Source organism: Acyrthosiphon pisum, chromosome X (genome assembly GCF_005508785.2).
Source record: "Acyrthosiphon pisum isolate AL4f chromosome X, pea_aphid_22Mar2018_4r6ur, whole genome shotgun sequence".
Classification (NCBI taxonomy): domain Eukaryota; kingdom Metazoa; phylum Arthropoda; class Insecta; order Hemiptera; family Aphididae; genus Acyrthosiphon; species Acyrthosiphon pisum.
The window spans coordinates 9,152,125-9,165,521 of NC_042493.1; the positions used below are offsets into that span (position 1 = coordinate 9,152,125).

At 33.1% G+C, this 13,397-nt stretch overlaps 1 protein-coding gene across 1 annotated transcript; it reads right to left on the bottom strand.

Moving 5' to 3' along the window:
- Positions 1–5,205: 5,205 nt before the first annotated feature.
- Positions 5,206–6,086, bottom strand: LOC107882361 (zinc finger protein 677-like). Its single transcript, XM_029485559.1, has one exon. The coding sequence runs from the start codon at positions 6,079–6,081 to the stop codon at positions 5,251–5,253; it is 831 nt and encodes a 276-aa protein (XP_029341419.1). The 5' UTR covers positions 6,082–6,086; the 3' UTR covers positions 5,206–5,250.
- Positions 6,087–13,397: the final 7,311 nt, after the last annotated feature.

The window sequence follows — 13,397 nt, forward strand, 5'->3', positions numbered from 1 at the left end:
CCACATGGCCCGTGTACCAAGTTCTTGATCACAATGTCAAACAACGCCGGATCATGATGTTTATCCGGTATCTCAGCAAATATAATCTTGTCAATTTCGTCAGGTTGTATTTTATTTTATAGCCAAAACAACATGTGACAGTGTGGTAAACCCCGTTTTTGCCACTCGACACTGGCCATATGACATTTGACTTTTCCGTAAATTTTTTCTTTTGTAAATAGTTTAATAAGTTTCTTCATTTTTAAATGAAAGACCCTTGCTATAATGACATGTCAGTCGAAATATCGTTGTCCAGAAAAGAGTTCTTGCTTTATTTCTTCCCACTCAGGGTTGCAAGTAAAAGTAACAAATAAGTCAGGCCTTCCGTAATTTCGAAGTATGTCATAGCGTCATGCGTTTTTTCATGCATGTATCGTGGTGAGCCCGCGAAGGATGAGGGCAAGATAACTTGTTGACCAATATTTGCAGCATTTACGTTACCATCCCTATTTAAAGTATATCTTAAATGTATATAATCGTCAGCTCTTAACTTTTATTGGTGTCGGAATATAAAATTCAATCTTTCCGATATCATTTTAGCCATCATGTCAACGCAGTATTCACTGAACAAATCTCGGTAATGATGTAAAGTATTGAAACTTCTATCTTTGACCATTAGTCTGTATGCATAAAACTGCATACAGGAAACTGTTTTGTTTTTTGATGAACCTTGTTGCTGTATAGTCAGATAATAGCCATCTTCTCCTTTCACAAACATCAAAGGATACTGCAGGGGGTCGTAAGCACGATGCAATTCAGACACTATTTGGCCATCTTTACAATGTAGTATTATATCTCTAGGTCTTTTATCTTTATCTACTAACAGGACTGCAACTTCGTTTGTTGTAGAGGAGTTGTATCTTCCTCGATGTTGATTTTGTGATGTGCGATTGGCGTGAATTATTAATTTCAAGTTGTCCTTGAAAGAGTTGGTTTCTAAATTGTATTTGAAACTGCGTATGTATTCGTTATGGCTATTTAATACGGTTTGTAACTCATTGATCAAATCGGTTTTTAAAGAGGAGCCCATGTTTGATTGCAAAGAAAGTTGATCCGCATCAGAAACGAAATATATCTGTAAAAATTTCGAACTTTGACCTGTTTTAGGAAGAAGACTACCAATTAAATGATAAATCTGACCCTCTATCTTAAAAGTAGGCATAAAGTTTCCTTCGCAAATTTCTTTGGCACCGAACGATGTCATTTGAAATAGTGTATTATATTTACATATATGTTTTAAAAAATGCGTATAATACTTATGATTACATGTCAAGAGACTATTTAATGGTTGTGGTGGCTCTTCAATATCAGGGAGAATCACTTTACCTCCAGTACAACACATACCATTTGGTTCATCACTCCATTTTTTTGCAAAACACTTACTACAGGTTTTACTCATTGCTCCTATTGTTACTGCTCTCTGCTTTGCATAATCGATGTGTGATCATAATTGAAAGCTGATCTATAACTTTGAGGGGTACTTCGATTGCGTATTCTAGATATTCGTTGTCCCTGTACCGTAGTAGCAAGGCTCTGCGAACGTTCGATTCTAGACTCAGTCTGTGTATGCTCATAGGAAGTCTCTCCCATTCGGTGTACTTTAACTGATATTGTTTTGGATGTATGTCTTGATAGTTGGGATTTTCTTTTAGGCATACCGACGTTATTTATTCAGAACAAAACGTAACGTAATAAAACCGAAAGTAGTTCGGAAAATAAATTATTATTAAAACAGTGTCGAAAGTTTAAACAAAATAAACGCAGTAACCATGACTAAATAAACTCGTAAATAAATAAATAAACAAAAATTTCTATCGTAAATCTCCAAATTCCTGTTTGAGCACCTACCGGGGGTGATCAATTCCCTCTTTAAATTAGCCTATAACACTCATAAAGAATGTGGATTTCTATTAGTGAAAGAATTTTCGAAAACAATTCAGTAGTTCCAGAGCTTACTTTTGACAATGGTAACTAACGACTCCTCTTTACATAATAGTATAGATAAGTTATCATACATTTGTAAATTATGTAACTTAGGTAATAACGTAAATTTCTAGCCAATATCATTAATGCCTATCATTGGTAACTATACGATATTGTCAATGCCTATGCATTAACATGACAATATAGGCAAATAGGAAATGTTGTAAAAATCGAATATTTTGTTAATACATTTACAACAAATATGACTAGAAAATCTACTACCGCTGGACAATGTTGATAATTTTGTTTAACGAGGTATTTAAATTGAGTTCAAAATTTAAAATATTAAGCACAGTAGGTACACAGACAAATCGGTTGACCATACACTATATATATTATATGTAATGTCTATGTAATATGTTATGTAATGTGCTATTACGCGTGCGTGGGTAGTGGATACATATAATATTATGACAAATAAGTTGGCCGTTATCGTGATTTCTATTGTATACCTATAGATTTATTTGATGTGCCCGATGCACTGCTATTTTTTACTATACGACCGTTGACATATTATTAGTATAATAGTATAATATTACAGAGCCCGAAAGTATGTTATCGAATACTTAAGATAGGTACTGATCAGATTATTTTTAATTAACGTTAACATTCTAGTCCAGAGATTTTCAATCTTTTCGGGTCCACCCTCTCCCGATATAAAAAATATTTTATTGGCTCCTATATTAAAAATTATAATAATAAGCAACAATACCTACATTATTTACTGTGGACGAGGTATAATATAATATAATATCCCGGGGAGCAGCGTCGTACAGGTTGAAAACACTGTCCTTGTTAATATCGTATATTATAGTCTTATTTGATCGGAAAAATCGTTAATGACTATAATAATAGTCATATTTGCTTCTTTGATATAGTTTTATAATATGTTATGTTTACCGTACCTACAATTGTTTATTATAAAAAAATTTTACCCTTAAGGTGCCCTCGTTGCTTCTTCAATGGGTTCGCGAATTCACAGTTGGTTTGTTCCGCGAAAATCACTCCAGTGATTTGATGTGTCAATAGTATTAACTTAATCATTCAACTTAATTTATTCAAAAAAACTTCACTTGGTATTTGCATTGAATATTTAATAGATTATTCTAAATTTTAATTTTATTATTTTTTATATGCCTATTTCTTAAAGACACGATAATTTATGACTTATGAGGAATGTTTTGTTATATTTTAAAGGTTTTTGTAACTTATCAACAACAATCATTTATCATGCATATAATTATGTTGAATAAAAACTAAAAACTTTGAAATATTTATAAATAATTAAAAGTCGTATTATTTCTAGAAAATAAATAAATAACTATTTGATAAAAGTGTCTAGTCTTTACGTTTATAATTTGCATTAGAATTATGAAAAAAATAAAATATATAGCGTAAAAATTTCTATTTTTTTTTAGTTATTCACACTTCTAAAGAAAATGTAAATGCTGAAAATGTCCTACTATTGACGTCCCAATATCAACTGGCTCAAATTTTCTCTTAGAATTCTTCTTGATTTTAATGTTTAAATTGAATCAAATAGTATACTTCAAAACATGATATGAATAAAAAGATAAAATAAAGTAAACAATAACGAAATATTATAAAGACATAATTAGCAAACCATTTAGATTGAAATTATTTTTTTCATACCATTTATTTTGACTGTGATACTATACCGGGTGATTCATTTATCATTGAACACTGATTATTTCAAAAAGTGTACATTTTTTTGAAAATATTTTTTTACATAGTTTCAAGTCGCTTATAAAACAACGTTTTTCTTAAAAATAATTTTTGATATTGAATACACACTATTGAAAACTTGGCTCGGATTGAAAAGCAAAATAGTTTGGGTGATTTTGAACAAAGATAGAATCTCGATTATCTATTTTTCTTGTGATAAATATTTTTAATAATTCTTCTGGTAGGCATTTGTTTTGATTGAAAAATGTAGTCCACATAGACACGTGCATATAAGTATGTTTTGGCAGATTAGTGTGATATATAATATAGGTAGGGTTCTGAAATTGAAACATTTCAAAATTTAAAATTTCACACTTCTTGAAATAATTTTTTTCTTTTAAACGTATTTGGTTATTTTTTTTTTTTAATATTCAAAAGTAATTAACAATCTGTATCCATACTAGACACAATAAGAAAATATGATAAAGGTTAACATATCATGAGGTAAATATTTGGTTATTGATGATTAAAAATGATTATTATTGTATACAGAAAATATCGATGGTGAGTTACTTATCAACCAAGGTGATAGAGTTATTATTTGTTAAAGATCATAAATTAGGTATAGGTAAATAGTATTATATCATTAGTAAAGTTAATTTATTACTTATCAATTCTTCGTATCGACTATTGGTTATTAGTACAATAAACCTACTTTAAAAATGTTCTCTTGCTGTAAGTTTATAACTTTAAACTTTATTATAATAAACAATTTTTTTACATTTAATTTTTCACGTAAATGAAATATTTCATAACATTTTAATCCCTTAATATAAGTATACAATATAACCTATGCGGGCTATAGTATAGATGGTGACACGGTGAAACACGATTGAAGATATAATTTTTTAACAACATGATTGACCATAACATATTGAATGCTATACCCTGTTCCAAAAGAGAACGGTCACTTTTCGCGCATAAAACTAGCTTGCAAGCTGACGTTTCTCAAAGACGTTGACGATCGTCGGCTAGCAAGGTGGGGGAAGAATTTGGTCTTTGCACTGCCGCAGTTGTTAGTTTTATACGCGATAAGTGACCACTCTCTTTTGGAACAGGGTATACGTTGCCATATTCAAACCAAAATGTTGTGATTAATCGAAAACCAATAAAGGTTGAAAATATTGTGACCATGACGTGTTACTTACATTTCTCGTTGAATTTAACCGAGTTTTTAGGCTAGAAATTACGTTACGCTGTCGACCATACTAAATGGTGATAATACCTTATGTTGATTCTTTAATATAATATGAAAATAATTATAATAATTAATCCGTTTTTTTTTTTTAGAGCAATGTGACTGCACGAATCACAGTCGAGTTATTTTAATAATAATATTATAGTACTACTTCACATGTAGTATTCTATTTGTAAATGTTTTGGTATTTTAATATTAATTAAGTTTTTATTCAATCACCTTATAAAAAATGATTTAAATACAGAACTGTTGTAGGTACATTTTCCTATTTTTTAATTTAATTTTTAGATATGGTACCTATCTTCCCGGTTTACGTCCACAGATGTTGGGCCAGTTTTGATAGTATCAAACAATATTTCACATACATCCTGCGGATTCAGTACCCCACCCATATGACGTATCTCCCGATGCTTCGTAAAATTACATTTTTGTGTGTACGATTTCTCACATACATCACACGGATATCGTTTGTTACCGGTGTGCCGACTCTGGTGTTTTTTCAGATTATACTCTCGTGTGAATGACTTGTCACATAGGTCACATAGGTATGATCGCAAATTTCTGTGAGTTAACAAGTGCTTCGATAGACCACTGCTACTTATGAAAGACTTATTACATACGTTACACAGGTATGGTCGCTCACCTGTGTGTATTCGCCGGTGTTCGGTCAGGTGTTGATTTTGTTTGAATGACTTGTCACATAGGTCACAAAGATATGGTCGCACATTCGTGTGAGTCAACTTATGCTTTGATAGACTACTGCTACTTATGAAATACTTATTACATACGTTACACAGGTATGGTAACTCACCCGTGTGTATCCGCTGGTGATCGGTCAGATTGTGCTTTCTTATGAACGACTTGTCACATACATTACACAGGTGTGGTCGCTCACCCGTGTGTATTCGCTGGTGCACGGTCAGGTGTTTATTTTGTTTGAATGACTTGTCACATACGTTACACAGGTATGGTCGCTCACCCGTGTGTATCCGCTGGTGATTGGTCAGATTGTACTTTTTAGTGAATGATTTGTCACATACGTTACACAGGTACGGTCGCTCGTCTGTGTGTGTATTTTGGCTACCAGCAAGATTACTCATTGTATTGCCATTCATCCTATGTAAATGTAATCAAGCGTGTTTTTAGTTGTCACAGGAACACAACATATGATTTTCAAAATAAATAATATTTTGATAATAGGCATACATTTTTGAACTTTATTATGTTATATTATTTCTTGTATTATAAATACATGTATTTATTTTACGTAAAACAACGTGGTTACAGATCGATTTAAATCTGATAATTTTTTTTGTAATCTGATGATTTATAAATAATGAAAAAGAAAGGTTTATTTATTATTTAATGAAAAACTTTTACTTTAGAAATAAGAATAAATACATATTATTAGGTATATTATGTAAATTTAAATTAAAAAATAACTTAAAATAAAATTACCAATAAATAAATAGATAAATTTATAAATTATTTATTTATAAATAATAAAACACTGGAATGAAGGTGTACATTACTCATTGATTAAGTAAATATAAATATTGTATACTTCTAACCTAACCTAACCTAACCCTTTTATATGATAGTGGTATTGACTACAGCTATTTTTCATATACCTAGTAACTGGATATATTTTGATTATGCTGATTCTTCTAGAATTCTAAGCACCTTACCCGTATAATTTCAATCTGTTTATCCTACGTAATTTTGTCTTTTACCAAAGAGTTCACGTAACGCTGAACCCTGGCGTAAACTTACTCTTATATTACATTTTTTAATATCTCCATATATACTCTTCATTACCGTCGTTGCTCCTTCATAACTAGTTTTTCTATCATTGTCAATACACGCTCGGTACTCAATTCCTTCTTAACTTCCATCTAATAACGTTCTTGTAACTATTTTATACGCCTTCTACAAATCTTTAAACATCGTACGCATTGTATGGAGGGAAAACCGACAACCCGAAAAGACTCACTACAAGTATAAGTTCAACAAGCAAGTACATCGTGCAACACATAATGATAAAAAAAATATACTTTATGCAATTTTACATCGGTAAAATATGGAAATATATTGATGTAAGGTGAAACGGCCGATCCATGAAAGGGGTGTGCAGTTAACGTGACAAACAGCTTAATGAAGACCAATTAGCGACGGTGAAGTATAGTCAAAAGGGTACACTTTGGTCGTACTCTTCGACATCAGTATTACTTTCAGTTCAATGATCTAAGTTACAACATTAACTAAAGTATACATATTTACATTTACTACTTTTTCTTACTCAACATGGGTAGCCATCAAATTTCAAAGAGACCCAGCGACTTTCAATATCTCAACAGTCCAAAAAATACCATGCAATACCTTCAGAAGGAGGCTCAATCTCCGGCGACTCATTCACAAGCAGCATCATATACACCTAAGGTTCACGATCCATATCATCTTTCCCAACACATCAAGCCAATCAACTGGAACGAGTTCCGCCGATTTGACGTGACTTCGGTGGTATGTCACAGTCAACCGGTCGTTGCGTATAGTATGCGGTGTGGGTCGCTCTGCTGGCAGTGGAGAATAAATTAACGCAATACTATTGGTTATTTAAATAGCCCTGTGGCCTTTATTATTTCACTTGACAAAAAATAACTTAGCGAAGTCAGAAAAGAAGTTTAACAACGTCTGCGTGGTTTATTTACAATGGTCGGTGGATTGTCGGTACGACGGTGTAGGCGTTGTCAGTCGGACGAGTGAAAATCGAGAGAGAGGCAAGGGCTGGTAAGGATCGGCCGGCTCGACGTGTCTTCCCATCCCACCTTTGTGTAGTGGCGTAAGGTGCAGATAGGTTGCTCCAGTGCCTGTACTTTGTACTGGTCGCCGTTGCGTACCATATCAGATTGTTGTAAATCCAACATAATGGGCCATAGCAACATCTAAAAACATGTCTTCATTTACGAATGACTTACTGCTTAATTCTCAAATAAAAGCATTAAGACTCGAAAACCTTCCATTCAATACAGTTTATGGAAAACACTAACATACCCGTTGCCCTTCTACACCTTCTCACAACTAACAAATAACAATTCATGTGCTGCACAGATGCGTCCCAAGTTACAACCCCGAAGACTCAGTGAATCTCAAGATACACTATATATTACGCCCACTAGTTCTTGAAAGAGGCCGCAGACAACTACCAATGTATATGATATACCACCCACTTACCCGAGGAAGCCAGGATATTTTTTATCATCCCAATCTATTCAGTAATCTGTGTAGAGGCTTACAAAATCTTAGGACCATCTCAGTGCTTCACTTGTCAAAGATTCAGATATTTATCAAACTTCAGTCCAATCGATAAACAAGAAGAATAAAAACCTAATAGATATCCTAAACCACCCTATATACCAGATATCTACTTTATCAAATTTTAAAGACGCTATACTGCTCTCAATATCGGCCATAGTCTCACTTATCATTCAAGACGATTGAAAATTTTAAAAGAACTGGGCAATACAAAATCCCAACTCCTCCAATTCGTACAATAGTATAATATCTGCATCATCATACTCAACGAGACCTACTTCAAATCCACAACAACATTTAGCCTCGACCAGAGATGTGACGGAGGCACGGCCGTCCTAGTTATCAAAAAACTCGTCTACTACGACGTGCCCATCCTGACCAACTCATTCAAAAACACCATTCTACTTATCCAGATTAATAACCAAGAAACCGGCATCTCAAAAATTTACAAAATACCTCAAAATTGACGACTAACATTAGACCTCGACAGTCTACTAGACACCGATCTTCCAACAATCGGGAGTTATGAATTTAAAACGTTATTTTCAAACATAATTCTGGAATAGTCGCAGAACAAATACTGATAGCCTATCATTTATCCACGAGGAGAAAAAAACTACCTCATTATTTTACCTGACACCCCAACTCATCATCCTGACCAACATCACTACCAATTTTACGTTCTAGGTAACGTAGTTTTGAAAAAGCTTTTCAATATCAACTCTCAAACCTCACCGATGAACTTTCGTTAGACCACAGCCAAATCATCTTATCACTCCACGAGAATTTTTCGTCAAATCCACTAACGTTATAGAAAACTATCACAAACTGATTCAAATTTATAGTCGTATTGTGATATCTCATCTCCAAACTCGGGCATCTACTCAACAACGGAACTCAATCAAGTAATCAACAATTTCTCCATTCTGGCCCAAGATAATATATCCAAAATCACATTAATTGACTCATAATGAATTTACGTGCTACCTAGATCACAACGACTCTTACTAACCGGCCAAACCAGATAATTTTACCAGACAGCATCTAACGGCAACTGACTAAAAAGCGTAGAACACGGAGGGCGTGTCAGAGTTGAAAAACCCAGAGAAACGAAATCCAAAAAATCAATAAGTCCCTATAAACAGGAAATCTCTAGATCCCCCATTAAACGGCCAACTAGGAGCAGTCCTCGATGGCAAAAGTTCTGAAGATAACTTGATAAAGACATCTACTTCCATCCGATTAGACCAACATGTATTTAGATCATAACATTCAACAAAAAACCAATGGACTAAAGTAATTCACCACTAGCGTGACATAGCTTAACAAATCGAGAGGAAAGAAGAACGGCAGTCTTGCTTGACTTCAAAAAAGATTTTGACAAAGTTTGGCACGATGGACTACTACAATCCTTTATGTCCGACAGGGATTCTGCACTACGAATAACATCGAAAAGCGTCCCTCAAGGATTTTTCTCTTACTTATTATTTGTATAACTTACATTAAGGACATGTCATCCACCCCTCAAACTTGGACAAACCTTATTGCTAATGATAATATGTTCATGGCAACTAGTATGGGTATTGAGCATGCAACACGCAATGCATAAATTCCAGATACAAATCAAAAACATACTCCTCTGGCTAAAAAAACTGGACACTGGCACTGAACGCAGACAAAACTCGGGCAATCAAATTTGGGAGAAAAGATCTCAAAAATGTTACCCTATTGCGAATCAACAACCAAGCAAATTAACTGGAAACTAATAGTCTTGAAATTCACATAAATATCAGGTTATGATTTCACCCACACGTTACTGAAACAGCAAGTTGCACCAGAGCCACTCTTTACAGATCTCTGCAGCCTGATTCCGGTATGAGAAAAACTATGTAAACCCATTATTACATACGCTGGCCCACCGCGTGGAGCACTAATATAAAATACAAGTTGGAGAAAACTTGAAGCAGTTCAAAATATAGCCCTCGAATCGTCTGAAACAACGTTATAGAAATTTAAACTCAAATACCTTCAATTCAACAAGACATCTTACACATTTAAAATAACATATTTGCAAAATTAATCACGATAATAGGCACGATCACCTACATAATATAGGTCAAACCATCGAAAACAACTCGAATACAATAGGAAAAGACCTGGTTAACTAACCACTATAGAGGATATCAAAACTCGGGAAAAGGACGCAAGTCTCTCCATCACATACGATGCGATGCGATGCGATGCGTACACTTCAGTTCACTTTCGTCTTCCAAGCCTTCAACATTAACCAGCCTAAATACTAACACATTGAAGGATACGAAGACGCCACCGATGAAACTGTTATCAGAGTTCCAGTTATCTCCCGTTTCAGCAATCGACCAACGAAAAATATACAAAACTACCGTCGATGACATAGATTGCTCCTCTAGAGATCTACCAGAAATTCGTTGGTCCATACCGCTATGAATTTCCCCTCAAAATAAATACCGGTATAAAATAAAGAAATTTGTTTGCAATCTGGTTTAAAATATTTGTTATACCGGTATAATTTTTCCGACCCACCTCACGAGCTGGGTCAAAACAGTTGTACCGGTATAAATGCGTAATCACCTAATTTTCTTTTGCATGTCACAACTTATCACAACTTTTATCATGTAATATTATGATAATATTTATAGTTCTTTAATTACTAAATACATTGTTTATTATTTTGTACCTAAAAGGCTAAAAATGTCTTGTTATACCGGTATACACCGATTTGTATACCGGTATAAACTAAAAGATAACGGTGTAATTATTTTTGTGTATCGGTATAAATTAACGAATTTCTTGTTAGTGTTCAGCAACGATTAGAGATCACCGATATGACCGACTTACCACACTGCAGGTATACACAATATTCAGTTGCATCACTGTGTGAGTACTTTGCCAACCGATGGGTTGCCTACCCGAGACTCACGTCTTTATTAATCACTGTGTAACGAGTGTCCCTGATTCCTTCCTGACCACAACCGGTAACCTCCAGGGACGACACCCTAAACCACACCAGACTGACTGTCTCCGAAAAGTGTGTTGGCTAACCGGGACCCATTGCGAATTTTCTAGCAGAATTAACATTCAGATCGACATCGTTAATGTCTGGAGTAACCTTCCGAATGTCGATAACTCCGCGTCACCAGTCGAATTGACAAAGTACCGTTCACTAATCAGAACTCTCCGTTTCAGGACAACCAAGATTAGGTGAGTAGACACCCCTTCATTTAAACCTATCCTAACCTATTCTTGTATATTAGTGCTGTAGTCAACAGCTCAAGGTAGTCGCCCATGTTCGACGAACATTCGTAGGCCTTATTATAAATATTATAATAGAAATAAATGTAATTTCATTATCAGAATAAAACTTCAATTATTGATACAATCAATGTTTTTTCTTCTCCCTTCAATTTTCTACAAGCTGCTTCATACAGAATATCAGTTCTATTATCGATCATCCTGGAATAAATCTAAACCAATTCCTTGAAAACGTGGTTTCCTTTTTATATTTTCAATAATCTTTTCCCAAATTAGGTATCTTACTTTCATTCAAAATTCTTAGATATGAAATTGTAGCTATCAATAATGAATTCAGGTATATAGTTTGAAGTTTTATTTGGCCTTATGATTTCGAATGTTATATTTATCAATGATTAGTAACATTGAACAAAATTAAAAAAATGTTTATAATTATAAAAATATCTCATTTAAATTAATTAGGTATTAAACCATTTTGCCAAGTTTAGAATAGAAATAATTTCATCATTTATTACTACAAAAGAACTTGAAAATAAATTGGTTTAGAACCTGAACTTAAAAAAATGGAACTTACATAGGTAGCTTATCGAAAAAATATTTTTTAAGCTTTATCTAGAGTACAACGATACGCGTTAGAAGATCTAAAATCATGACTTCTAACTTTGAATTACTTCGTACGTGTTTTTATATTTGAACTTTTCTTAACACCAAAAAGGGTTTAATAATAGAATATATATATTTAATTGTATTTATTATAATATATACATATACATAAATATATTATATCGGTATCGCTTTGTACAGGAATAGGTTAGGTATAGTTATAGGTACCTACCTATTATAAAAAAGCGTTTTGTGGTATAACTACCGATGCAAAATACTGTCGGGTTTCTTTCATCAGATTTGTATAATGATAAATAATATTATCTATACCATATAAGGTATATCACAATTAATAATTATATCGTACTATTTTTTTCCATCAGTCTATCCATCGATTGATCGCTCGTTATCGATTCAAAATATTATTATACGTCATTGAAACGTGACACAACTGCCACAGCACTCCGTTTATATGCGTATTATAAATGTATAATACAATACACGTCTTATTACGTGAAATGTTAATCGATACAACGTGTGTTCTCATTTATTCGGCTCGACAATAACAGTCGCGTACCAACGTATATCGTACCCAAATCGATACGTCACAGCTCTCAACTATTAATGTAAACGTTGAATGGTTTCCATTTTTTTTTCACAATATTAGTTACGATAACATTTAAATTTACATAATATTATGCCTAATATAATATGTGATAATAGATATCGTTGGTACCTATAAAACTGTGAGTGCCTGTGACAATAGAGGATAAGACATTAAATTAAAAGTATATTATATTATGTCGTAGCCACATCGTGAAATATATCATTTCATTAAAAGTAGTCCATTTCACAATTAATGCAAATTTCTTTTTCACACTTCAATTTGACATCGTCTAATTTTTTTCACGGTTTGGTTATTCACTATGTGAATTAACAGTTTTACCACACAAAATTAATCTTATTAATTATTATACCTTATTATTTATTTATGCCAAATTTAAGACCAAATAAGATATTGTATAACACAGTAAATTATAAATAATTTGGTCATATTAATATAAAATAATAAAAAAAGTTATTTAAATTAATTAATTAATCAATCATTTTATTTACCGACATCAAAAATTTTTGACACAATAGTTGATAACATGCAATATTACAGGGTTGGTCTACTAACTAAAGCATATGGACGTGGTGTGAGTATAGTTTTCAAGACGAAATA